Raw genomic sequence first — 26,303 nt, 5'->3', positions numbered from 1 at the left:
CACCACGCCTGGCCATTAATTTTTATATTTTTAGTAGAGATGGGTTTTCACCATGTTGGCCAGGCTGGTCTCGAACTCCTGACCTCAGGTGATCTGCTCACCTCAGCCTCCCAAAGTGCTGGGATTACAGGCATGAGCCACCGTGCCGGGCCACCATCAGCTCTTAAAGTCATATGTTTCCTGCCTACCTCAGCCCAAGGAACAGAGTCCTCAGAGCCCACTCGCCTGTCCAGCGAGCGGCCTGCTCACCCCTTAGGACACAGCCTTGCCTGGGTACTGCAGGGCAGATGCAAACAGAGAGAAGATACCAACCTCCCAGGTCCCGAAACATATCTCAGGGCCTTTACTCATGCTGTCCTTCCACCTGTTCCAATGCCTTCCCCACTGTGTGCTTCCACAAACGCCCGGCAAATGTCTCTGCATCTTTCAAGTGTCATGTCCCTTCGAAGCCAGCCCCACACCCCGAGCCTCTCAGCGTTCCATCCCTCCATCCATTACAGCCCTGGCCACCCTGCACAACATCCAGAACCTCCCCATTCCCCTCCATGCTCGCCTCCTGTCCTCATGAGACTCCTAGCTCCAGAGGGCATAGGCCAAGTCCTACTTTACTCTGGCCAGGGCCTCTTGGGGACTCAGGAAATGTTTCTTGAGGAAAGGCTAGAGGGCAGACAGGTAGAAAATCTGGTGCGGGAAATATCCTTATTGACACACCCCCATCCAATCACTACATTTTTGTTAAGGGACCCAGCCCTGGCATCTACTTTGAGAATCACTCCTGCCCCCATGAAAGCGCCTGGGGAACGTCAGAATTTGGGAATAAATATCTTAGTGCCTTCACCACAGGCATCACCAGGGAAAGCCCAAGGGACCTGGCCCCGTCCACCAGCTGGGCACCCCAGGAAAGAAGCCTCCCCCGCAGCAAACCCACCCCACCACCCCCAGCCTCCCTCAGCAAACCTCGGCACAGTTGCTAGGTAGCGAGGCCTGAAGGAGCTCTCCAGTTTCCTCAACCTCAAACGGGTCCAGTAATAGCACCACCCTCAGAGCAGGGCCACCACGAGGCCGGGGTCAGTCCAGATGGGGCCAGCTTTTGTCCACACAGCAGTACAAGCCTGCCCTTGCTGGAGCCCGGAACCTTCCGCCCCACCGCAGCCGAAGCTGCGTCTATCACCTTATCCCAGGGGTTGATGAATTAATACATGAAAACATCCGGACCTTAGGAAGCACCCAATCAACGTTCGCCATGGTTAGGTTCATTATTGTATTATTTCGATTTTACTCACATTATTGAGCGTCCACTAGGTGGCAGCACTAGAGGACTGGATGCTGATGAACCAGGCAGGCACACTCCTGCCTCCCAGGAGCCTACAACGGGGCAGGAGACAGACACATAAACAGCTGATGTGGAAGCGCAGGGTGGGAGGGGTAAACGCAGGCTGTAGGAAAACCCAGGGACAGCCTGGGCAACATTGCAAGACCCCATCTCTACAAAAAATTAGCCATCCATGGTGGTGATGCCTATAGCCCCAGCTACTTGGGGTGCTGAGGTGGATCACTTGAGCCCAGGAGGTCGAGGCTGCAGTGAGCTGTGATCATGCCACTGTTTAAAAGAAAGAGAAAGAAGGAAGGAAGGAAGGAAGGAAGGAAGGAAGGAAGGAAGAAAGGAAGGAAGGAAGGAAGGAGAGAGAAAGAAAAGAAAGAAGAAAAAGAAAGAAAAGAAAGAAGAAAAAGAAAGAAAGAAAAGAAAGAAAGAAAGAAAGAAAGAGAAAGAAAGACCCTGTTTTAAAAAAAGAAAGAAAGAAAAAAAAAAAAGACAAAATCCAGAGAACCTAGCCTGGCCTGAGGGTGCATGAATCCAGAAAGGCTTCCTGGAGGAGGTGCTACCCATTGAAGACCCAAAGGAAGAGTACAAAGAAATTAACCAACAACAAAGCAGTAAGGCCTAGTTGAGAGAGCTGTGGTGAGGGCTCAGCTGAAGGCAGGGAGGTTGGAAATTGAGCTATGTGAAGGAGGCCTTTCTGATGGGGAGGGCACTGCAGGGAAGGGAGCCACAGCAGATGGGGGCAGGAGGTGCTGAGACTACAGGGCAGGCCGTTCTAGCAGGTGATGTTGGTTGAATGAATGAGTGAGGAAAGGAATGAATGAGGGATACAAATAGAGAAGGCCAAGGTGGAAAAACCAACTGTATCTTTTACGGTGGGTTTTTTTTTTTGGCAGCTGGGACAAGTAGACAGAGACACATGGCAACATACGCTGGTCCTGCACCACCCCCAGCTCAGGACTCGAAGGACTGCAGTGTGCTGAAGGTGACTTGTCAGGCCCATAAGGGGTAAGGAGGAGCAGGTCTCCTCCCCTCCTTGGCTGCCCCTCTGTCCCGGGATGGGGGTGCTGATTGATAGCTCCCCTGCCCCCCCCACGCCCGCCCCTGGCCCAGCGCCAAGCTCCCCAGCTGCTGACTCAGGCCCTGCTGGCCAGCTCAGCATTCCTGCCCGGCCCCCACTGAATGGAGCTATTGAAAGTCTCTGTAGCCACAGACCACGCCCCCAACCAGAGCCTTCGGCTGGGCTGTGGCTCCTCTCTCAGGGGACAGCGTAGGCCCTAGGGGTCAGTTGGAGAGGGCTCTGGCTGCCAGCGACTGCTCTGGGGGTGTCTGGGACCAAGGACGATCCTGGGTAAGCTGGCTAGGCTGGCACCAAAGAGTAGATTCCAGTGGGAGGGGTCTCCCTGGTGCGCAGGACAGAGGCGCTGGGATGGGCGACCTGGGCTTGGGGGAGGGGTCTGCCTGTCGATGAGAGAGCCAAAGGGCCCTGTGGGCTTTCCCACCTGCCCCCTAAGACTGGAGCTTCCCTAAGGTAGAGGTGGTTACCCCTTAGATAGAGGCCACTCAGGGGTATGGGCTGGGTCTCCCCCGTCAGACAGGAGCCAAGGTAGGGAGAAGGGATGGTTTGGAGTCTTGCCCATCAGCCTCGGAGCTCCCCAGGCACAGGAACAGCATCAGGCGTCCAGCCTCAGCCTCTGCTGCTGGGTTGGGATCAAGCGCCCTCCTTTCCCTTCCTCTCTCCACTTGGCCTTTGCCCTAAGCCAAGACCTGGCCACCAGGCTGGCTGCAGGCGCCTGCAGAGCCAGCTGCACTTTTTCAGGTATGGGGGAGGGCCAGGTACCATGAAGCCAGTGCGGGTCACCACCCTTCTGTGGATGCTACTGCTGGTGCTCGGGCTCGGGGCCACCCGGAAGGGGTCCCCAGAAGAGGCCTCCTTCTACTATGGAACCTTCCCTCTTGGTACGGCCACGCCTCTGTTCGTCTGTCTGCCTGTCTGTTGTCCACCTGCCTTGACTTGCCAAGGAGTTTGGTATTCTTGCTTCCTGATTGGCAGGATGAGAAACCTACCTTTGCATGGTTGTTCTAAAAGTTCCTAACAGGTTTTTTTTTTTTTTTTTGAAGTTACTAAAAAGTACACAGATAATACATGCTAATTAGAGCTAAAATTGTGCAAAAAATGTTTTTAATATATCTTCCCCTACCCTGCCTCACACGCTCACCCTCCTAGGAAGATAAGGCCCCAGTGGGACAGGGGCAGCGTGGTAGGGAGGGGCAGTCCCTGAGGCCTGGGAGGCACAGCCCGGAGCCCTGGCTCTGGGTGACACATGGGAGCACCTGGGACCCAGCACGGGTCTCCCCCTGCAGGCTTCTCCTGGGGCGTGGGCAGTTCTGCCTACCAGACGGAGGGCGCCTGGGACCAGGACGGGAAAGGACCCAGCATATGGGACGTCTTCACACACAGTGGGAAGGGGAAGGTGCTCGGGAATGAGACAGCAGATGTAGCCTGTGATGGCTACTACAAGGTCCAGGTGAGTGCGGGGTGTGTGTGTGTGCGTGCACAGGTGTGAGCACATGCCTAGCTGGGAGGCAGGGAGTGACGTATTGGGGGAGCCCTGGTGACAACGTCATTCCCATGCTCTGCCAAACACCCTGTACCCCAGTGCAGCCAGAGGGGACAGGGCCAGTGGGGGTGAAGGTTTGGGAGGGGCCAGGATGTGAGGTGGATGTAGAAGGAAAGGAAAGCGGGGCCTCACCTGAGCCAGTGCCTCAGGCCAAGTGACGGGGGCTGAAGGACTGATCCCACAGCTTCAGGGCCTACAGCCACAGTGGCCTGAACCCCTGGTCCCTGCTTGTGAGTTGCACCGTGTGGAGGGAGTGGGACCCGCTCATCCTCAGCACCCACTTTCCTCTCTGGATGGCTTCTTGAGGAACTCATCACCCAGGTATACTAGGGGCACCCTGATGGACTTTTCCAAGTGCCTCCCTGTCCTGTGTTTTCTTTGACTCTTGGCATATCCCCTGCCTGAAGTGGCCAGGTGGCATCACCTCTGTTGTACAGGTGAGGAAGCAGGTTCTTCCTTGCCCACTAACAGCCACAGACAAGAGTGAGCCTTGGCCCTAGAGCCCGATGGACCCCTACCTCCCATGCCCAGGGCCCAGGTGACCTGCTTCCCCACCCCTGTCTGCACAGGAGGACATCATTCTGCTGAGGGAACTGCACGTCAACCACTACCGATTCTCCCTGTCTTGGCCCCGGCTCCTGCCCACAGGCGTCCGAGGTGAGCCAGGGAAACCCCTCCCGAGCCCAGGTGCGGCCCCTTCCGGCCATGTTGGCTTTGCAGGGGCACCACAGAGTCCTGGGGAGGGAGACCAGCCCATGAACGTGGTTGCTGATAGTAGCAGCTCTCACAGGTTCTGCAGGTAACTGGGCTCCCAGAATGCTGGTGGGCTGAGGGTACCTTAGGCCTTCAAAAAGCAACAGGGCCCAGGAATGCTGCACTCCAGAAGGCCAAGGCCAAGGCCAAGGTCCTTTCTCGTAGCATCTTCTTTTATTTCACCTGCAGCCGAGCAGGTGAACAAGAAGGGAATCCAATTCTACAGTGATCTTATCGATGCCCTTCTGAGCAGCAACATCACCCCCATCGTGACCTTGCACCACTGGGATCTGCCGCAGGTGAGGACCCGAGCAGGCTCCCAGGCCCAAGCGGTGCTCAGCTCAGCAGGAGGGAGCCCAGTTTGAGGACTCGGGTTGCCCAGGTGGGGCAGAGACTAGGGTCTGGATTCTGGTGCACGACTGTAAGATGTGAGTGAGTGAAAAAATCTCTCTGACTCACTGTCTTAGTCCACTTTTGCTGTTATAACGGAACGCCTGAGACTGGGTAACTTGTAAAGAATGGGAATATATCTTCCCACAGTTCTGGAGGCTGGGAAATCCAAGATTAAGACACTGGCAGGTGCAGATTCTGGCCCAGTCTCTGCTTCCAGGATGGTGCCTTAAATGCTGTGTCCCTCTTTTTATAAGGGCACCTAATCCCATTCAAGAGAGAAGAGCCCTCATGACTCAATCACCTGCCAAAGGCTACACTTCCCCATGCTGTTACACAGGGGATACCGTTTCGACATGAATTCCAGGGGACAGAAACATTCAAACCAAAGCACTCATGTATGGCAGGGAGGTCATACTGCTTTAATTGATGTGTGTAGTAAGTGAAAAGAGTGAATCCTTTTGTTTTCTAAAAAACTTGGCATACAAACAAATTTTTAAAACTATAAAGATACGTCTTTTAACTAAGATCTGGCAGCCAGGTGCAGTGGTTCCCGCCTGTAATCCCAGCACTTTGTGGGGCCGAGGTGGGTGGATCACCTGAAGTCAGGAGCTCGAGACCAGCCTGGCCAGTCTTTACAAAAAATACAAAAATTAGCCAGGCGTGGTGGCGGGTGCCTATAATCCCAGCTACTTGAGAGGCTGAGGCAGGAGAATTGCTTGAACCAGGAGGCAGAGATTGCAGTGAGCTGAGATCGTGCCATTGTACTCCAGCCTGGGCAATGAGAGCGAAATTCCATCTATTAAAAAAAAAAAAAAAAAGAGATCTGGCGACATAGCATAATGAACAAGTTTAGCCTTTTTTCTCCAATTTCTTTGAGCCGTATTACAGGCACTCATATATGACCCTGCCCCAGTAATGTCCATGAAATCATAACATGCTTCAGAACGTCCCTATGTCACTGTGATTCAAGCAGTATTTTCTTTCTTTCTTTCTTTTTTTTTTTTTTTTTGAGATGGAGTCCTGCTCCGTCGTCCAGGCTGGAGTGCAATGGCGTGATCTCGGCTCACTACAGCCTCTGCCTCCTGGGTTCAAGTGATTCTCCTGTCTCAGCCTCCCGAGTAGCTGGGATTACAGGCATGTGCCACCATGCCTGGCTAATTTTTGTATTTTTAGTAAAGACAGGGTTTCATGATGTTGGCCAGGCTGGTCTCGAGCTCCTGTCTTCAGGTGATCCGCCTGCCTCAGCCTCCCAAAGTGTTAAGATTACAAGCATGAGCCACTGCGCCTGGCCTCAGGCAATATTTTCATTCACTGGGGAGAAGGTGGTCCCATCAGTGCCCTGGAAGGTTTGGGCAGGAGGTGGGAGGAAGGGGTGTTCTGATTGGAGGGTGCATTGCAAAGAGGGGGAAGCTGGGCAAGCAGTTTGGTTCAGTTAGAATTTGGGGAGCAGGTAGGAGAGGGAAGGGTTAGAGGCTGGAGAAGTGGCTTGGGGAAGACCTCAAAAGCCTCAAGTGCCGAGCAAGATGACTGGGAACTGGGTTTATTCTGTGGGAATGGGAGCTACCAGAGTCCTCTAACTGGGGAAGAGGGCAGAGCAGGCTGTAGGGAGATGAACCTTCCAGTTTCTTCCCTGGTTGCTTTCACGAACCTGCCCCAGTAACATCCCTCGAACCCGCCAAGGAGAGCTGGACAGGTAGTCTCGATAGAGTGACAAGTCTTGGGAGAATTCTGCCATCATGGGCAGATGCCTTTGGTTGGGAAAGCCCTCGGCCGAAAAAGGCAGATCCTGCCCCAAGGCTTCTAGGAGCTTTCTGACATCTGCGTGGCCCTCAAAATCCTCATCAGAGTGTTCATCCCAGCATCAGATCTCATTTCTCCAGAACTTAGATCTAAGATGCTTCCCCATTATTAGGCCCCTTTCCCCTGGCAATTTTTCTTAAATATTCAATCTGTCCAGTTCTTTCTAAGCATGAGAGTCCCAGTCTCCCTGCGCGGCCTCCCTCCTGTTTGTCTGAGGACTGTCGCACAGCTTATCTCCACATCTAAACTGCTTTGCGGTTCATTCATGGGGCACCTGCTTCTCTGTGTTCACAGCTGCTCCAGGTCAAATACGGTGGGTGGCAGAATGTGAGCATGGCCAACTACTTCAGAGACTACGCCAACCTGTGCTTTGAGGCCTTTGGGGACCGCGTGAAGCACTGGATCACATTCAGTGATCCTCGGGTAAGCGAGGCCCCTCCAGGTGGCAGACTGTGGCACTCCCTGCCACTTCTTATGGATCCTGTGGTCCTGCTTGCTGTCCCTATAGGCAATGGCAGAAAAAGGCTATGAGACGGGCCACCACGCACCGGGCCTGAAGCTCCGAGGCACCGGCCTGTACAAGGCAGCACACCACATCATTAAGGTGAGGGGGGTCCTTCTGGTGGGAGAACAGCCTCAGGGTCAGCTCAGCCTTCCCCAGGGGCTCTAGCCTGAGCTTGGTCCTCTGCCACTCCACCTCCGAGTCAGCATACTCCATAGCACTTTCCTTTCTGTGACGATTTATGGAGGGCGTGTCCTGCCATCCAGGGCGCTGGGGGACACGATGGCTGAGCTCTTATAGTGGCTCCCAAGAGCTTACAGCCTAGCCAAGGGGATGGAGCACATCCATGTGGAAATGCATCAACTACAGGTCTAAGCTGTGACAGGAGGAAGAAGGGATGTGACAGCGAGCCAGGGTTTAAAATCTTCCATGAATGAGCAGAAGTAACTGGGGTTGATCAAGGACAGCAGTAAGAGGAGTTAGAAGTGGTCATCAGAGCGTGGCTTCAAAGAACCTGGGAGTTTTGAAGGAGGAAGGAAAACTAGTTTGGAAGCAGCAATAATGAGCAGGCAGACTCCACCTTACTCCTAGCTCAGAGGGATGTGGAGTGTGATGGAAAAAATGGCCTCTGCTCAAAGGAGCTGCAGTGGAGGCGCTCTTAGGGCTGGCAGGCATCAGTCACAGCAAGAGAGGAAAGGGGCCATTCCGAGAAGATGCTACAGGAAGGAAGGGCTACTGGAAAGCCTTGTCACTGGAGAGGGAATTGGGTCACATTACAGGACATGTATGAGGATATGGATGATGATAACTGGAGAACAGGGATACAAGGCATGTGGGATTGGCCCCAAAGGACTCTTAGCAGAAGGTAGACAATCTGTCTAAGCTGGAAGGCAAGGAACCACTGGGTGACATTCCAGACCCCCAAACTCATATCAGGGAGAACATTTTCTCATTTTTTCTACATTTGGCTTATGATTTCTTAAACTGAATATTTAAAGGGCAGAGCTCTCAAGATATTTTTATTTTTATATTTTTTTAGACTGAGTTTTGCTCTGTCATCCAGGATGCAGTGAAGTGGCATGATCTTGGCTCACTGCAACCTCCGCCTCCTGGGTTCAAGCGATTCTCTTGCCTCATTCTCCCAAGTAGATGGAACCACAGGCGTGTGCCACCACACCTGGCTAATTTTTGTATTTTTGATAGAGATAGGGTTTCACCATGTTGGCCAGGCTGGTCCTGAACTCCTGACGTCAGGTGATTCCCCCACCTCGGCATCCCAAAGTGCTGAGATTAGAGGCATGCGCCATAGTGCCCGGCCTCAAGATATTTTTAATATTAAACATAAAAGTCATTTTCGGGGCCTTTTTATCTATCAAAAGTAGTGAGCTGAAGAGATGTCATTATTTATTTATTTAGAGACAGATTCTTGCTCTGTCGCCTAGGCTGGAATGCAGTGGCACGATCTCGGCTCACTACAACCTCTGCCTCCTGGGTTCATGCCATTCTCCTGCCTCAGCCTCCTGAGTAGCTGGGATTACAGGCATACACCACCACACCCGGCTAATTTTTTTGTATTTTTAGTAGAGACAGGGTTTCACCATGTTGGCCAGGCTGGTCTTGAACTCCTGACCTCATGATCTACCCGGCTCACCCTCTCAAAGTGCTGGGATTGCAGGCATGAGCCACCGCACCTGGCCTGAAGAGATGTGATTCTGTTATTGTTTTGACATGTTCCACTTCATCAGACAATACCATGATTCACTTGGTTATTGCTGGTTGGCAAAAGGAAGTATAAGGAAAGAAGTCTGATAAATAAAGGTTCTCCGTGAGTAACAAACAAAACAACCCCAAATTCTATAGCCTTCAGATATTCAGGTCTTCTAAATTGGTACTTCTCAAACTTTAACAAGCATCATAATCATTTAATAAATGATTACTGAGCCAGGTGTGGTGGCACATGGCTGTTGTCCCAGCTATTTGAGAGGCTTGAGCAGGAGGGAGGATCGCTTGAGCAGGAGGATCACTTGAGCCTAGGAGTTTCATTCCAGCATTGACAACAAGCAAGACTCCATCTCAAGAAAAAAAAAAAAAGTTTATTAAAGCACAGACTGCTGGCCAGGCACAGTGGCTCACACCTGCAATTCCAGCACTTTGGGAGGCTGAGGCAGGCAGATCGCTTGAGGTCTGGAGTTCGAGATCAGCCTGGCCAACATGGAGAAACCCCATCTCTACTAAAAATACAAAAATTAGCCAGGTGTGGTGGTGCGCACCTGTAGTCCCACCTACTCAGGAAGCTGAGGCAGGAGAATGGCTTGAACCTGGAAGGCGGAGGTTGCAGTGAGCCGAGATCGTGCCACTGCACTCCAGCCTGGGCCACAGAGCGAGACTCCATCTCAAGATAAAAACAAAACAAAACAAAACAAAACAAAAAACACCAAACACAGATTCCTGGGCCCCACTTTGAGTTTCTGATTCAGTAGGTCTGGCAAGGGCCCACGGATCTGCATTTCTATTAAGTTGCCAGTGGATCGTGATGATCTCGGTCTGGAGAGCACACACTGAGAATCACTGTTCTAGGTGACTTTCCATCTCTCTCAGGTGTTGAACTACCCAAGTGCGGTGGCTAGCTGAAATAGCCTCAGGCAGGCCAGTGGGTCACTGGTAGAATATGAAGAGAAGGCAGGTTGGTGTATTTTAGATTCCATTTTTCAAGACTATTTCAGACACTTGGTTTTTTCCTAACTTACTGAGCTCTTCTGGGAAAAGTACTGCCTAGTTGCTACTGAGGACTAAGAGGAACAAAACAGGAAACTTTAGCAAAAATCTTAAAAACGATAAATAACAACACAAAGTTGTTTGCGCCAGACTTACATCAAGTTTCATTTACAGTATAAAGAAAATAAGTGCCTCATGAAGTTAGAGGAAGGAAGACTGGATTGGGATAAACAAGGCTGGATGGATGAAAATGATAGGTCTAAAGTTAGGAAGGAAAGAAAGGCCACCCAGATTGAAATGGATGGGCCAGGCACCTACGATGCATTTCTGCTCCCCTTTCAGGCTCACGCCCAAGCCTGGCATTCTTATAACACCACGTGGCGCAGCAAGCAGCAAGGTGAGCTGTGGCCCCACACATGTACTCAGGACAGCCAAGTGCCCGGAGCAGCAAGGGCACGCCCACTCTCCACTCCCTTTTATTTCTTTTCTTTTAAGGTCTGGTGGGAATTTCACTGAACTGTGACTGGGGGGAACCTGTGGACATTAGTAACCCCAAGGACATAGAGGCTGCTGAGAGATACCTACAGTTCTGTCTGGGCTGGTTTGCCAACCCCATTTATGCCGGTGACTACCCCCAAGTCATGAAGGACTACATTGGTGAGCCCAGCCTCATTTTAAACTGCAGATACTATGGCAAGTTATTGAGCCCATGTGAAACAAGCAAAAGGCAGGGGGTTGAAGAGCTCATCGGGCCTGGGTGAGGTACTCAAGGGATAATCCAGACTCGAAAGAATTGAGAACCATACATTTGAGTTAGCAGGGAGGAACCCTAGACCTCTCAATTTCCCTAGACCTGGAAATTGAGAATTTTCAGAACTCAGGGAAGAACGTGGTGGTTCTTTGGGCTGGTCTCTCTTATGTTCTGCTGCCCTGCCCCTTCCTCCACCCTACTTTAACTGCAGTCAAGCAGGAGAGAGCTCAGACGCAGTCATGGGCTTGTGTCACTTCTATTGTCGGTTCTTTCTGTCAATGGAGAAATACTTTCCAAGCTCCAGTTTCCACAGTGTTGGAGAAGAGAATAAATACAGGTAAGGCTTACAGGGATATATCAATTTGGATGTTTTTAACTGCCACGTAACAGAAAATTCTACCTAAAATGACTTGAAGTAGGGAATTTATCATCTCACCTGAGCCCAGAGAAGGGTGATGCAGGGCTAGGTAATCTAGCCTTCAAGGGTGCCCTTGAGGACCCAGGCTTATTCCATCTTTCCACTCTGGCACCTTCAGTTAGCCCATCAACCAATCCCCATGACCACAAGATGACTGCAGCAACCCCAGGTATCACATCTTTACATGTCAACACCCAAAGACAGAAAAAGGGAATTGCTCTGTCATAATATGTTTTGGGGTGGGCTTTCTTGGCCATTTTCCCCCCAATTTTTTTTATGGTGGCAAAATACACACAAAATGTACCTGTGTTGCCATTTTTAAGTGTACAGTTCAGTGGTAAAAAATACACTCATAATGTACGAACATCAACACCATCCATCTCCAGAATGCTTCATCTTGCAAAACTGAAACTTTGCCACTGAGTCCCTGGCAACCACCATTCCACTGTCTCTGATTTTGACTAAGTAGCTCATATAAGTGGAAGCATATGGTATTTGACTTTGTGTGACAGGCTTATTTTACTTAGCATAATGTCCTCAAGATTCATCCATTTTGTAATGTCAGAATTTCCTTCCTTTTAAAGGCTGAATAATATTCCATTGTCAGCTGGGCATGGTGGCTTACGCCTGTAATCCCAGCACTTTGGGAGGCTGAGGCGGGCGGATTACCTGAGGTCGGGAGTTTGAGACCAACCTGACCAACATGGCGAAACCCTGTCTCTACTAAAAGTGCAAAAGTTAGTTGGGCATGGTGGTGGGTGACTGTAATTCCAACTACTTGGGAGGCTGAGGTAGGAGAATCACTTGAACCTGGGAGGTGGAGGGTGCAGTGAGCCGAGATAGTGCCACTGCACTCCAGCCTGGGTGACAGAGTGAGACTTTATCTTGGGGAAAAAAAAAAAATTTCCATTGTCTGTATGTATCATATTATGCTTATTCATTCATCCATCAATAGACACTTAGGTTGCTTCCATGTTTTAGCTATTGTGAATAATGCTAAAAACACAGGTATACAAATATCTCAAGATCCAGCTTTCAGTTATTTGGGGTATATACCCAGAAGTGGAATTGCTGGATCACATGAAAAATTCCTTTTTTAATTTTTTTTAAGGAAGTGTCGTACTGTTTTCCACAGTGGGTGTACCATTTTACATTCCCAGCAACAATACACAAGGGTCCCAATTACTCCACATCCTTGCCAACGCTTGTTATTTTGCTTAATAATGGCCATCTCAGTGGGTGTGAGGTTGTATCTCATTGCACTTTTGATTTGTGTTTCCCTAATGATTAGTAAGAGCATCTTTTCATGTGCTTATTGGCCATCTGTAGATCTTCTTTAGAAAAAATGCCAATTCAAGTTATTTGCCCATTTTTGAATTGGGTTGTTTTTGTTGTTGAATTTTGGGAATTCTCTACATATTCTGGAGTCTAATCTTTTATCAGATATATGATATGCAAATATTTCCTCCCATTCTAGGTGGGTTTTTTATTCTGTTGCTATTGTCTTGATTCCCAAATTTTAAAACATTTCGTGAAGTCCAATTTGTCTATTTATGTTTGTTTCTTTTGCCTATTTTTGTTGCCTGTGCTTTTGGTGTCAGAATCAAGATATAACTGCCTAATTAAACGTCATGGTGCTTTTGCTCTTTTCTTTTTCTTTCTTTCTTTTCTTTTTTTTGAGACAGAGTCTCGTTCTGTTGCCCAGGCTGGAGTGCAATGGTGTGATCTCAGCTCACTGCAACCTCTGCCTCCCAGGTTCAAGTGATTCTCCTGACTCAGCCTCCCAAGTACCTGGGGTTACAGGCACCCGTCATCATGCTCAGCTCATTTTTGCATTTTTTCTAGAGATGAGGTTTCACCATGTTGGCCAGGCTGGCCTTGAACTCCTGACCTCAGGTGAATCTCCCACCTCAGCTTCTCTAGTGGGTCACGCCAGTAATTTTTTTTTTTTGAGACAGGGTCTCTCGCCCTGTCACCCAGGCTGGAGAGCAGTGGGGCGATCATGGCTCACTGCAGCCTCAACCTCCCTGGGCTCCAGCGATCCTCCCACTTCAGCCTCCCAAGTAGCTGGGACCACAGGCACACACCACCATGCCCAACTAATTTTTTGTATATTTTGTAGAGACGGGGTTTGACTATGTAGTCCAAGCTGGTCTCAAACCTCTAGGCTCAAGCTATCTGCCCACCTTGGCCTCCCAAAGTGCTGGGATTACAGGCGTGGGCCACCACACCAGGCCATGTTTTCTTCTAAGCAGTTTTATTTGTTTGTTTTGAAACTGAGTCTCACTCTGTTGTCCAGGCTGGAGTGCAGTGGCATGATCTCGGCTCACTGCAACCTCTGCCTCCCCGGTTCAGGCAATTCTCCTGCCTGAGCCTCCCAAATAGCTGGGACTACAGGCGCCTGCCACCAGGGCCTAATTTTTGTATTTTTAGTATAGATAGGGTTTCACCATATTGGCCAGGGTAGTCTCGAACTCTTGACCTTGTGATCCGCCTCCGCCCGCCTCAGCCTCCCAAAGTGCTGGGATTACAGGCATGAGCCACTGTTGGATGCCTTCTATTTATTTTTCTTGCATCATTACTCTGGCTAGAACTCTCATTACTATGTTGAATAGAAGTGGTGAATGCAGGTATCCTTTTCTTGTTCCATTTTTTTTTTTTTTTAAATTTTTTTTGAGAGAGAGTCTCACTCTGTTGCCCAGGCTGGAGTGCGGTGGTGCAATCTTGGCTCACTGCAAGCTCCGCCTCCCAGATTCAAGCAATTCTTGCGCCTTGGCCACCTGAGTAGCTGGGATCACAGGCACACACCACCATGTCCAGCTAATTGTTTGTATTTTTAGTAGAGACGGGGTTTCACCATCTTGGCCAGGCTGGTCTTGAACTCCTGGCTTCAAGTGATCTGCCCACCTTGGCCTCCCAAAGTACAGGGATTACAGGCATGAACCACCGCGCCTGGCCATTCCTCTTAGCTATTTTTAGGAACAAGAAAAATCTTCCCAGGAAGCGGCTTCTGTCCCTTTGTGCCTCAAGGGACAGAACTGTCACATGGTTACGTCAGGTGATGCCCTAGACCATCATAACTAGGGCCCCAGAGGCTGGGGAGGAAGGGGGCATGGAAGACAGACATTGGACTGACTGCTGGGTGTAGGTAACCGGCAGTGTCTGACCACAGAAATTTAAACATATTATCTCTGATTTAAAGGTATCAGCTGGCACTCACCCTAAAAAAAAGGAGACAAAAATAACACTGGAATTGGGTTACGGTTTCACACAACAAAGCTATTTTAGGTGTTTGATTAAGAGGGAACTGTCAACATTTGAAAAATGCCCCTTTCTATAAAACACATTTATCAAACATACTTATCTGAACAGGAGGTAGCAAGTTCTAATACCAACTCCGCCACTAACTTGTGAGTGACTGTGGGCAAGGTGCTTCACCTCTTTGGTTCTTAGTCTTATCTGAAAATGAAGGCATTAGATACAATCTTTAAAAATCTTTTGGTGTCAATCAGTTCTGTGACACATCTATACACATACACTCAAAATCTTGAGAATAGTTTCCTCAAGATGCATAAGGAAAAAGCCTTCATGAAGGGACTGACAGGGCCCATGTCCCTGTAGACACAACTTATCATTCACACAGTGCATTCACTCTCTTGGGGCCCTCAGAGGTCATTGCAGGTGCCACAGAAAGGCTGCATTACAAAGCCAAATAGATTATTTGTGAGAGAGCACATTTTGGGCGTAACGCCGATAATCCCAGCCCCTCTCAACTCCAATTCTGTGATGACACAAGTGGGAAACAGGCTGAACTTTTCCTTTGCACAATGTAGAAAGAAGGATCCTCTAAGCAGTTGAAGTTTTATTTAGTACTGAAAGCATTCTGCCTGAAATCTTGTTCACAAATTACTTCCAGGCCTCTCAGAAGTACTCTTTTACTCACAGTAAATATATAAACAAAAGTATTTCCAGATCAGTGCTGTTCAATAGAACTTTCCACAATGACGGAAATGTTCTATACATGTGCTGTCCAATACAATAGCTTCTAGCCACCAGCGTCTATCAGAATTCTAAAAATTAAAATTAAAAATTCAATCCTTCGGTCACTATATTTTAATAGCCATATGCAGCAAGTGGCTATTGTATTAGTGCAAGGACAATGACGACAGCTGGTGGTTTTTCTTAAGTCACTAAATGTAACTGAAATAATGTGCCAATATTTTATTTGCTTTATGCTAATATCTTAAGGGTATTTAATAACACAAACTTTGTATTCATTTTATCTAAACTATTATCCTCTTTGGAACTATTCTTAAGGTTATATTTCAGATCAATTCATGGAAAATGTTGTTTTCTTGATTTATATATTAAAAGCCATTTTTGCATAGATCACACCTGGACATGTTTCATATTTTTTAAAGTACAAAAAGTAAAAGTCAGGCCTCTCTCCTTCTCTCCCCAGAAGCAAGTATACTTCCAGAGATGGGCTGTATATGTGGTCAGTGTATGTGCTTAGGATTATACGCAACATTCTGAAGCTTTTTTTCACAGAAACCTATATCCTGGCAAGCTTTCCACATTGCTATAGAAAGTGCCGCCTCATTTGTTCTAATGGCTGCGTAGTGTTGTACCATGGATATTTCATCATTTACGTAACCGGTCCCTACTGACAGACATTTAGGTTGTTTCCAATCTTTTGCTGCTCAGTCTCTAATGAAGAGGCTTGTACAAACATCCCTTTATATGTGAGTAAAGTGTAAACAGATTTGGAACTGGTCAGTGAAAGGACATATGCTTTTACAACTTTGAAAGATAGGACATACCATCACTGGCCTTCCAGTTCCCTTCCCAAAGGCAGCTAAAATTACACATTTCTAGTTTTTATTTTTTGAGATGAAGTTTTGCTCATTGCCCAGACTGGAGTGCAATGGCGTGATCTCGGCTCACTGCGACCTCCGCCTCCAGGGTTCAAGCGATTCTCCTGCCTTAGCCTCCCGAGTAGCTGGGATTACAGATGCTTGCCACCACGCCCCGCTAATTTTTTTTTTTTTAAGATAGTCTGGCTCTGTTGCCCAGGCTGGAGTGCAGTGGTGTGATCTTGGCTCACTGCAACCTCCACCTCCCAGGTTCAAGCAACTCTCCTGCCTCAACCTCCCAAGTAGCTGGGATTACAGGTGTGCGCCACCACGCCGGGCTAATTTTTGTATTTTTAGTAGAGACGGGGTTTCACCATGTTGGCCAGGCTGGTCTCGAACTCCTGACCTTGTGATCTGCCCCTCTCGGCCTCCCAAAGTGCTGGGATTACAGGCGTGGGCCACGGCTTCTGGCCAATTTTTTGTATTTTTAGTAGCAACAGGGTTTCACCATGTTGGCCAGGCTGGTCTTGAACTCCTGACCTCAAGTGATCCACCCGCCTCGGTCTCCCAAAATGTTGGGATTACAGGCGTGAGCCACCACACCTGGCCAAATTACCCATTTTTAATGTAAGGAACAATACAGAAGCCCAACTCTACTTTTTTTCCAGATGGCTACATACCACTTATTATCTGTGAAAATACTACTTTTAAGCAATATAAACTTATAAATATTTTGGACAGTATTGAAATTTCAAAACTTCCACTTTGGATGGCTAAGGTTATACTTCCCACGCAGATGAATCCTAAAGCCCACCTTTTATGTCAAGATGTCACTATCGTCATGATACGTAACACAGCGATTGGGAGAAAATAAGCCTTCGTTAAATTCTGCTTTTTTCTCTCAAAAGGAAGAAAGAGTGCAGAGCAAGGCCTGGAGATGTCAAGGTTACCAGTGTTCTCACTCCAGGAGAAGAGCTACATTAAAGGCACATCTGATTTCTTGGGATTAGGTCATTTTACTACTCGGTACATCATGGAAAGGAAGAACCCTTCCCGCCAGGGGCCCAGCTACCAGAACGATCGTGACTTGATAGAGCTGGTTGACCCAAACTGGCCAGATCTGGGGTCTAAATGGCTATATTCTGTGCCATGGGGATTTAGGAGGCTCCTCAACTTTGCTCAGGTGATTATCACATTAAGCTATTCAAAGGACATTTAGACTTGAATTCATGTTCTCGCAGCTTAAGCTCAGGTGCCTACATTAGAAAGTTAATAAAACAAAATAAACCTCGTGAGTCATACTTCAGAGTACGTATGTGGTATACTACATTCAGGCTACTAAATGTAGGCCTTACAGACTCATGTCTACCATGCACAACCATTTGCATGTATATAACTTTAGCTAAAATTCGTATCCCATATTTATTTTGCTGTCCTTCTTGCCTAAACTGGAATATGTGGCAAAGAACAAGACCAAAGTACATGTCCCCTCCAACAACGCTTTTTTTTTTTTTTTTTTTTTGAGACAGAGTCTCACTCTGTCACCCAGGTTGGAGTGCAGTGGCACGATCTTGGCTCACTGCCCCCTCTGCCTCCCACATTCAAGTGATTCTCCCGCCTTGGCCTCTCAAGTAGCTCGGATTACAGGCGCATGCCACCACGTCTGGCTAATTTTTGTATTTTTAGTATAGACAGGTTTTCGCCATGTTGGCCAGGCTGGTCTTGAACTCCTGACCTCAGGTGATCTGCCCACCTCAGCCTCCCAAAGTGCTGGGATTACAGGCGAGAGCCACCACACCTGGTAACAATGCTCATTTATTGAGAAATACATCCTTTATATGAACTTGTCTCCTGCCTACAATAATCTCTAAATAAGCATGTTATCTGACATCTACTAAATGCCAAAAACACACTTGATTAGAATGTGGCAGGCTTGAGTATGTGTTCCTATATGAGCCTCTGACTCAGAAACCTACCTGTAGGTCAGAATTTTTAAGAATTTTTGTTGCTATGACTCACTTTCAGACTCAATATGGCGATCCTCCCATATATGTGATGGAAAATGGAGCATCTCAAAAATTCCACTGTACTCAATTATGTGATGAGTGGAGAATTCAGTACCTTAAAGGATACATAAATGAAATGCTAAAAGGTGAGACACAAACCAAGATTGTCTGCAGTTTTCCCATTTAACTGAGACAAAATGTGACTAACACACAATCAACTGAAACTTGTTTCTACATCTCATAAATGAAAACATTTTTAACATTATCTTCACAGTTTTATTTTTCTAAGTAAATGAAATATATTTAAAATGGAATAAAATGTCTTTGCAGCTATAAAAGATGGTGCTAATATAAAGGGGTATACTTCCTGGTCTCTGTTGGATAAGTTTGAATGGGAGAAAGGATACTCAGATAGATATGGATTCTACTATGTTGAATTTAACGACAGAAATAAGCCTCGCTATCCAAAGGCTTCAGTTCAATATTACAAGAAGATTATCATTGCCAATGGGTTTCCCAATCCAAGAGAGGTAGGCCTAATTATCAATGTTATCTGTTCTGAACTTTAGAAGAGCTAGGTAGCTGGAACACACACAGAGCTTGGCAAGTACCTCTCCTCTTTCCTCCATGAAAGACGACAGGGGCATGCAGCATGGCCCTTTATTTCACTTTTGCTCATTTGCTTAGAATGGAGCAAGCTTGACGTAAGCTTCAATCTAAGGGCACTACCAGAGGTTACGAAGGAGTTCCATTTGCTTTAAGTTATGACAGGGCAAAAACAATAGAGACATCTAGTTAAATATTATTCTAAATCTTGTGTCTTTTTTTCTTTTCTTTTTTTTTTTTGAGACAGACCCTTACTCTGTTACCAGGCTGGAGATCTCAGCCCACTACAACCTCCGCCTCTTGGGTTCAAGCGATTTTCCTGCCTAGCCTCCCGAGTAGCTGCGACCACAGGCGCACGCCACCACACCCAGATAATTTTTGTATTTTTAGTAGAGATGGGGTTTCACTATGTTGGTGAGGATGGCCTCTATCTCTTGACCTTGTGATCTGTCCACCTCGGCCTCCCAAAGTCCTGGGATTACAGGCGTGAGCCACCGCGCCTGGCCTAAATCTACTGTCTTAATGCAAACAAATACTACCTATTTTTCAACATATATAAAAAACAGTTAAGTAAATTTAATGTATAATTATCATATCATTTTCATCTATTTTCCAGCCACGCAGCAGAGCCATACACACATACTGGCTTCAAAATGAGATCTAAAGTAATCAAACTTAATAATCCTTTAGAATCTACCATTTTCAACAACCTGAAAACTTTTCTTGCAGCTCCCTATTCTCTATGTTGCTGCACCTATTGGCAGGGAATATAAACTATAATTTCGAGTGTCTTGGCCAGATACGGTGGCTCACACCTGTAACCCCAGCGCCTTGGGAGGCTGGAGTGGGAGGACTGCTTGAGGCCAAGTGGTCAAGACCGGCCTGGGCAACATAGCAAGATCCCATTTCTACAAAAAATTTAAAAATCAGCTGGATGTGGTGACGCGCCTGTAGTCCCAGCTACCTGGGAGACTGAGGTGTGAGGATCACTTGAGCCCAAGAGTTTGAGGCTGCAGTGAGCTATGAGTGCTCCACCGCACTCCAGCCTGGGCAACAGAGCAAGACTCTGTTTCTAAAAAATGAAATAAAATAGTGTCTTAATAAAAATAATTTTAAAAAGTAAATTTCACTTGTTTACCGAAACTATTTTAAGGTGAGCCCAGTAGGACTATTAAATGTAAGCAGTGACTAAAAACCAGAAGGCATTTGCTACTTTTACATTATTAGAAAAGCACTAGATTGTACACTCAAGCATAAAGACTGTTCTCTGACTCCCTCACTATGATGTACATGGATGTACAGTAAATATAAACTAATTTAAACTACAAGATGATTTAGAAACATAAACTACAGGTAGATTTTTTAAAATACTTACTTTTACCCCACATTTATTTCAAAATGATTTGAAACAGCAAACAATTAGTCTAAGACAACATTACTTATCAAGTGGGTTTTTATTAGGTGGAAAGTTGGTACCTCAAAGCTTTGGAAACTTGCTCTATCAACAATCAGAGGCTTGCTGCAGGTGAGTCAGTATGTTTTAATGTTTTCCTTTAATAATTAAACTAAATAATTATACGTATCATTATCAGAATCTCAAAATCTGGCTCTACTTGAAGTCAGTCTTCCAAAACTGCTTGTGATTAAAATCAAGTTTCTTTGAAGCAATGTCAAATTTCTATTTATAAGCATTTTAAAGCATTTAATCTACCATGAAAGATAAACATTTTATCCATTTTATCCATTCAAGTTTTATCCTTTCAGAATCATACCATAAGACCGGGCGTGGTGGCTCATGCCTATAATCCTAGCGCTTTGGGAGGCTGAGGCAGGTGGATCACCTGAGGTCAGGAGTTTGAGACCATCCTGGCCAACATGATGAAACCCCGTCTCTACTAAAAATACAAAAATTAGTCAGGCATGGCGGCGCATGCCTGTAATCCTAACTACTCAGGAACCTGAGGCAGGAGAATCGCTTGAACCCGGGAGGCGGAGGCTGCAGTGAGCTGAGATCACGCCACTGCACTCTAGTCTGGGTGATAAAGCGATACTCTGTCTCAAAAAAAAAAAAAAAACAAAAAGCAGAATCACACTACAAATTTATACACCTACTATTTTTGTTATAGTGGGCTTGGGCAAGGAGAGGAAAAGCCAACCACTATACCAACCGGGATGAAGGAAAAAAAGAACACTTGAGATCTTATATTTGTTCATTCGGCAAGCAATTATTAAGCACTCACTATTTGCCAGGGAATGTTTTTTTTTTTTTGAGATGGAGTCTCGCTCTGTAGCCCAGGCTGGAGTGCAGTGGCCAGATCTCAGCTTACTGCAAGCTCCGCCTCCCGGGTCCACGCCATTCTCCTGCCTCAGCCTCCCAAGTAGCTGGGACTACAGGCGCCTGCCACCTCGCCTGGCTAGTTTTTTTTTGTATTTTTTAGTAGAGACGGGGTTTCACCGTGTTAGCCAGGATGGTCTCGATCTCCTGACCTCGTGATCCGCCCGTCTCGGCCTCCCAAAGTGCTGGGATTACAGGCTTGAGCCACCGTGCCCCGCCCCCGCCAGGGAATGTTTTAAGTCATGAGATACAGCAACGAACAAGGTTCCTATCTTCATAGAAGACATCATTTCCTATGCAATGGGATCTAAAAGGATCAGAGATGTCAAATAACAAAGATGCAATTATGCATCAAGAAATGCCAACACATATCATTTGTTTCTTTGAATTTGATCTTTATTTCTCCCTCCGTAAGGGCAATCAGAGAAATACGCTTCCTTTTTTTTTTTTTTTTTTTGAGACAGAGTCTCGCTTTACACCCAGGCTGGAGTGCAGTGGCGCAATCTCTGCTCACTGCAAGCTCCGTCTCCCGGGTTCACGCCATTCTCCTGCCTCAGCCTCCCGAGTAGCTGGGACTACAGGCACGCACCACCACGCCCGGCTAATTTTTTGTATTTTTAGTAGAGACGGGGTTTCACTGTGTCTCGATCTCCTGACCTCGTGATCCACCCGCCTCGGCATCCCAAAGTGCTGGGATTACAGGCGTGAGTCACCACGCCCAGCCTATGCTTCCTTTTTTAACAAACTCATCTTTAATGGGATAGCAGAGGTGGAAGGTGTGAGACCAAATCTTACCAAATTAGCTATTTTTACAGACCAATATAGCATATGCACCCCCCCCAAAATATTTAAATAATCAGGCAATATTAAGAATGTATATTCCATTAGACTGAAATAAACAAGGTTGAAACGTGGTACAGAATTCACTCATGAGCCTGTGAACTCCACATGAGGATGTCCAGCACTTTATTTATCTCAGTAACCAGAGTACCCAGCACACAAACTAAAAGTGGGTATTAAATAAGTGGCCACTATTTTATTAATAATGCACATATGCTTATCATCAACTCTTAAAGATTATTATTTAACTATACAAGAATTACCATACAAAATTTCAACATACAAATTCCTACACTTCTTAAGATACACAATAACATCTTTGAAAGGTTGGAGATGTTTCCCAAGGACTTTTCTTTCACAAATCCCCCCCAATAAAAATTATAGGAACTGTGGAATATGGCTGCTAATATTCTGAGATGAATTTACAAAGTATAAGTATTGAGAGACATTTAGACTTTACTACAGCACTTGTAGAAGAACCAAATTCAGGCATTTATCCCATATTTTCTGAAATATTTACAAAGCTCCTATAAAATTTTCAAATAACATTTAATTCACTAAGTTCTATTTCATGGCAAATAAGAATCAGAAAATTTGAGGATGGTATTTTTTAAGTTTTTCCAATACAGTTAAAGCTTTTGGGATAAAGCTGTATTTACTAAAATGATCCTGTTCTCATTTGTGGTGCTCGTTCTCTTTGTCATTTCAGAGCCCTTGCTAAGTCACATGCAAATGGTTACAGAGATTGTGGTACCTACTGTCTGCTCCCTCTGCGTCCTCATCACTGCTGTTCTACTAATGCTCCTCCTGAGGAGGCAGAGCTGAGACAGGATTATCAGTTTTGGAGCTTCGTAAGAGAATCTTCAGGATCTTCCTCCCTTTTCCGCTTTGAGGGTTTCCATATATTTCTGTTTTCAGGTTCTACAATAATTACCTTTTTTTCTCTTTCTCTTTTTGGCTTGTGCTGGGATTTAAGAATTAGAAAATAAAAATAAGCAGAAATAAAAAAAAAAAAAAATCACTTGTAATCTCACCCCTCCTAAAGTTAATATTAAGATTTTGCATTGTATAGGCCGGGCGCGGTGGCTCATGCCTGTAATCCCAGCACTTTGGGAGGCTGAGGTGGGCGGATCATCTGAGGTCAGGAGTTCGAGACCAGCTTGGCCAACATGGAGAAACCACGTCTCTATTAAAAAACACAAAAATTAGCCAGGCGTGGTGGCAGGTGCCTTAATCCCAGCTACTTTGGAGGCAGAGGCAGGGGAATCATTTGAACCCGGGAGGCGGAGGTTGCAGTGAGCTGAGATAAAGCCATTGCACTCAAACCTGGGGCACAAGAGCGAGACTTCTCTCAAAAAAAAAAAAGTTGCTGTATATAATGAATGTATATTATGAATTATTTACAAAAATGGGATCATAGTATATAAACTGTTGTGACTTGATAGTTTATCATCTAAAATCTGTCCAGAAATATTACTTTAATGTTCAAATGATTGCCATCTCAGCACTGTCCTATACCTGATAGATAAAATCAATCTGGCCGGGCACAGTGGCTCATACCTGTAATCCCAGCACTTTGGGAGGCTGAGGCAGGTGAATCACTTGAGGCCAGAAATTAGAGATGAGCCTGGCCAACGTGGTTAAACCCTGTCTCTACTAAAAATAGAAAAACCAGCTGGGCATGGTGGCGGGCACCTGTAATCCCAGTTACTTGGGAGGCTGAGGCAGGAGAATCGCTTGAACCTGCGAGGTGAAGGTTGCAGTGAGCTGAGATCACACCACTGCACTCCAGCCTGGGCAACAGAGCAAGACTCCGTCTCAAAAGAGAAAAGAAATCTATAGATAACAATCCTTCCAGGTTGTAAATATTATTAACCAACCACAGAAAAGTATGAAGTGGGTACCAACTAAATGAGCACGTACAGTCTTCTGACACTTTAGTCCGAATTTAGTCTGACAACTTCGACTAAATTCAACTTACTTTATTCAATGAAATACCTCAAATAAATATTATATGTTTATTTTTTATTTATCTTCTAGGTAACTCAGTATCTTGTTTTTTATAATAAAGATTCATTTTACTCTTAACTATGTTAAAATGCTAAAATTAATTAATTTCCATCTATTTGGGGATAAAACATGGCTTAAGAACAATCTCATGCATTTTACTCATCTGATTTTACCAAATACTGTTTCTGACACCAGAAAAGAGTAAGACAGTAGAAAATGTCATTTCCATTAATTCTTTTGGTTAATACGATCTCAAATCAAAACATTTTAAGGAGACTATTTACATCTAGGGCTTGTCCTATAGTTGGGCTGGAATAAAATTGTTTATAACAAAACTTCACTTTCAACGGCAAATCGATATGCCTGTTCAGGGTTTTTCTCTTCCATCAGTGTTTCCAAAATCAAACTCACTTTCTACTACATATACGGATTTTAAATGCAAAGACATTACCACTCAAGAATTTTTTTTTTTTTTATTTCTCTGCTTTTAGGATTAAATTGACCTGTTAAAAGTTGACTACAAAAGGTAGAAAGAAAATTAAAGAGTTACACTGCTCAGTAACAACTGGTAAGCCTTTTATGTGATTACTAATAATCTCTATTCCTAATGTAGTAAATCAACATTGATATTGTAGAAAGAACCAAACGTAACGTACATATTACAAAGTATTTGACAAAGGGACTAAAAAGTGAATATAAATACCTTATAGAGGATTTCATCAGCACACTTCACTTGAAATGCACCTGGCTGCAGGTAACCATGTTAGTAAAGGATATCCTTTCTTCCAGGCTACCGTTTAGTGTTAATTCTGAAAAATCTGTAATCAAAAAGAGAGTGAGATCAGAATTGCTTAACACCCTGCTTTGCTACCATGTATAATGCTGAATTTTACACCAATGCAATAACTAAGAGCTGGTCTAAATGGCAATGTGTCTTCTACTTTAAGAGAATTCATTGGAAAAAATTCAGTAGGGACACTTGCTTTAAATATGAAACTCTTGATACATTTAAAACATGATTAAATAAACTTAAAATGAAGCAGATTATTTTTTAATTGTATATATTTTTAATGTGGAAACTTACTGCTTTACTTTTTGTGCCATATTATCTAGGGTTACACAACTGTCTTTTTTCCAATTCTAACATAAATTTCAGAAAATAATTTCTATTTAAGATTTGTAGTCTTAGGGCTAGACACATATCCATTTTTCTTCCAAAGACTATTTTATTTCAAAAATAAATGGTCCAATCAGCATTTAGATGGGATAATGTCCACTTCCTTGTGGGTCAACATTTTGGTTTCCATATTTTCATCATTATCAACAATCATTTACTGAGCACCCACTGGGTGAGCAGCACTCCACTGGACACTTTTTCTCCCCCATTAACTCCAAATCATTACCCTCTCTTTCCATGGTGGCTAAAAGTACACTTTCCTCTCTTAAGTCTCCCTGCTTTTGATATCAACTATTTTACTCAAGAGCATCATGCCATTAAATATCTTGAAAAGCTAGTATTTGACTTAAGTGCTCAGTCCAAAGAAATAAAATATCTAACTCCTTAAAAGCATATTATCTTTGAAAGAAAGTTAAATATTTTAAGCCATACTTATAATTAACACTTTGTTTGTTTGAATAGCCCATGACTTATACAAATGAGATTCCCCCTTCAAGAGTGGGTCTTGCTTTGGGACTAAAAGACACTGAATAATTTCTAGACAGACACATCAAGAATATATGATGGGTACAAGAGGTTATAAAGTTCAAGCCAAAATCGAGTTTGAGTGTGTTTCTAAGCACACAAATATATGATTTTATAAGAATTCCTTGTTTTTATAAAAGGAGTCACTGGACCAATACACTAGAAAATTGCTTTAACTCCAACATTCAAAATAACTTTCACTCTTTTTTGATGCAATCCACGTCAAAAAGACTTTAAATGATATGTTTAGTATACTTGCTTATTCAGCTTATTAGGAAAAGGTGTTTCGTCTTGTATGAATTTCCTCAAAACAGAACTCTAATCTCTACAAGATAAAATTTGCTTAATTTTTTTGGAGACAGAATTTTGCTGTTGCTGCCCAGGCTGGAGTGCAATGGTGCGATCTTGTCTCACTGCAACCTCTGCCTCCCAAGTTCAGGCAATTCTCCTGTCTCAGCCTCCTGAGTAGCCTGGGATTACAGGAACCCACCACCACACCTGGTCAATTTTTTCTATTTTTAGTAGAGACAGGGTTTCACCATGCTGGCCAGGCTGGTCATGAACTCCTGACCACATGTTTTCTTCTTTAAAAGACATGTTTCTTCTTTAAATTCTTTAAAGAATACATGTTTCTTCTTTAAAAAACAATAGATGTAGATAGAATGTTTCTTTTT

The 26,303-nt window shown here is 45.3% G+C and overlaps 2 protein-coding genes across 2 annotated transcripts in view; one reads left to right on the top strand and one right to left on the bottom strand.

The window, feature by feature from the left end:
• Positions 1-2,580: 2,580 nt before the first annotated feature.
• Positions 2,581-22,920, top strand: LCTL (lactase-like). The gene is made up of 13 exons (XM_011968438.1): positions 2,581-3,280; positions 3,686-3,849; positions 4,512-4,599; positions 4,885-4,994; positions 7,183-7,311; positions 7,397-7,492; positions 10,448-10,502; positions 10,601-10,762; positions 17,039-17,313; positions 18,156-18,282; positions 18,467-18,666; positions 20,204-20,267; positions 22,627-22,920. Exons 1-13 carry the CDS (start codon positions 2,941-2,943, stop codon positions 22,740-22,742), a joined length of 1,926 nt encoding a protein of 641 aa, XP_011823828.1. The 5' UTR covers positions 2,581-2,940; the 3' UTR covers positions 22,743-22,920.
• Positions 22,869-26,303, bottom strand: part of ZWILCH (zwilch kinetochore protein) — a 45,294-nt gene continuing 41,859 nt past the window's right edge. Inside the window, 2 exon segments of the mRNA XM_011968444.1 lie at positions 22,869-22,881; positions 24,631-24,745. Coding sequence (XP_011823834.1) covers positions 24,657-24,745 — 89 coding nt within the window. The 3' untranslated portion in view covers positions 22,869-22,881; positions 24,631-24,656.

The sequence above is a fragment of the Mandrillus leucophaeus genome, unplaced genomic scaffold (genome assembly GCF_000951045.1).
Source record: "Mandrillus leucophaeus isolate KB7577 unplaced genomic scaffold, Mleu.le_1.0 Scaffold12, whole genome shotgun sequence".
Taxonomy (NCBI): domain Eukaryota; kingdom Metazoa; phylum Chordata; class Mammalia; order Primates; family Cercopithecidae; genus Mandrillus; species Mandrillus leucophaeus.
This window is presented reverse-complemented; position numbering and strand designations above follow the sequence as displayed.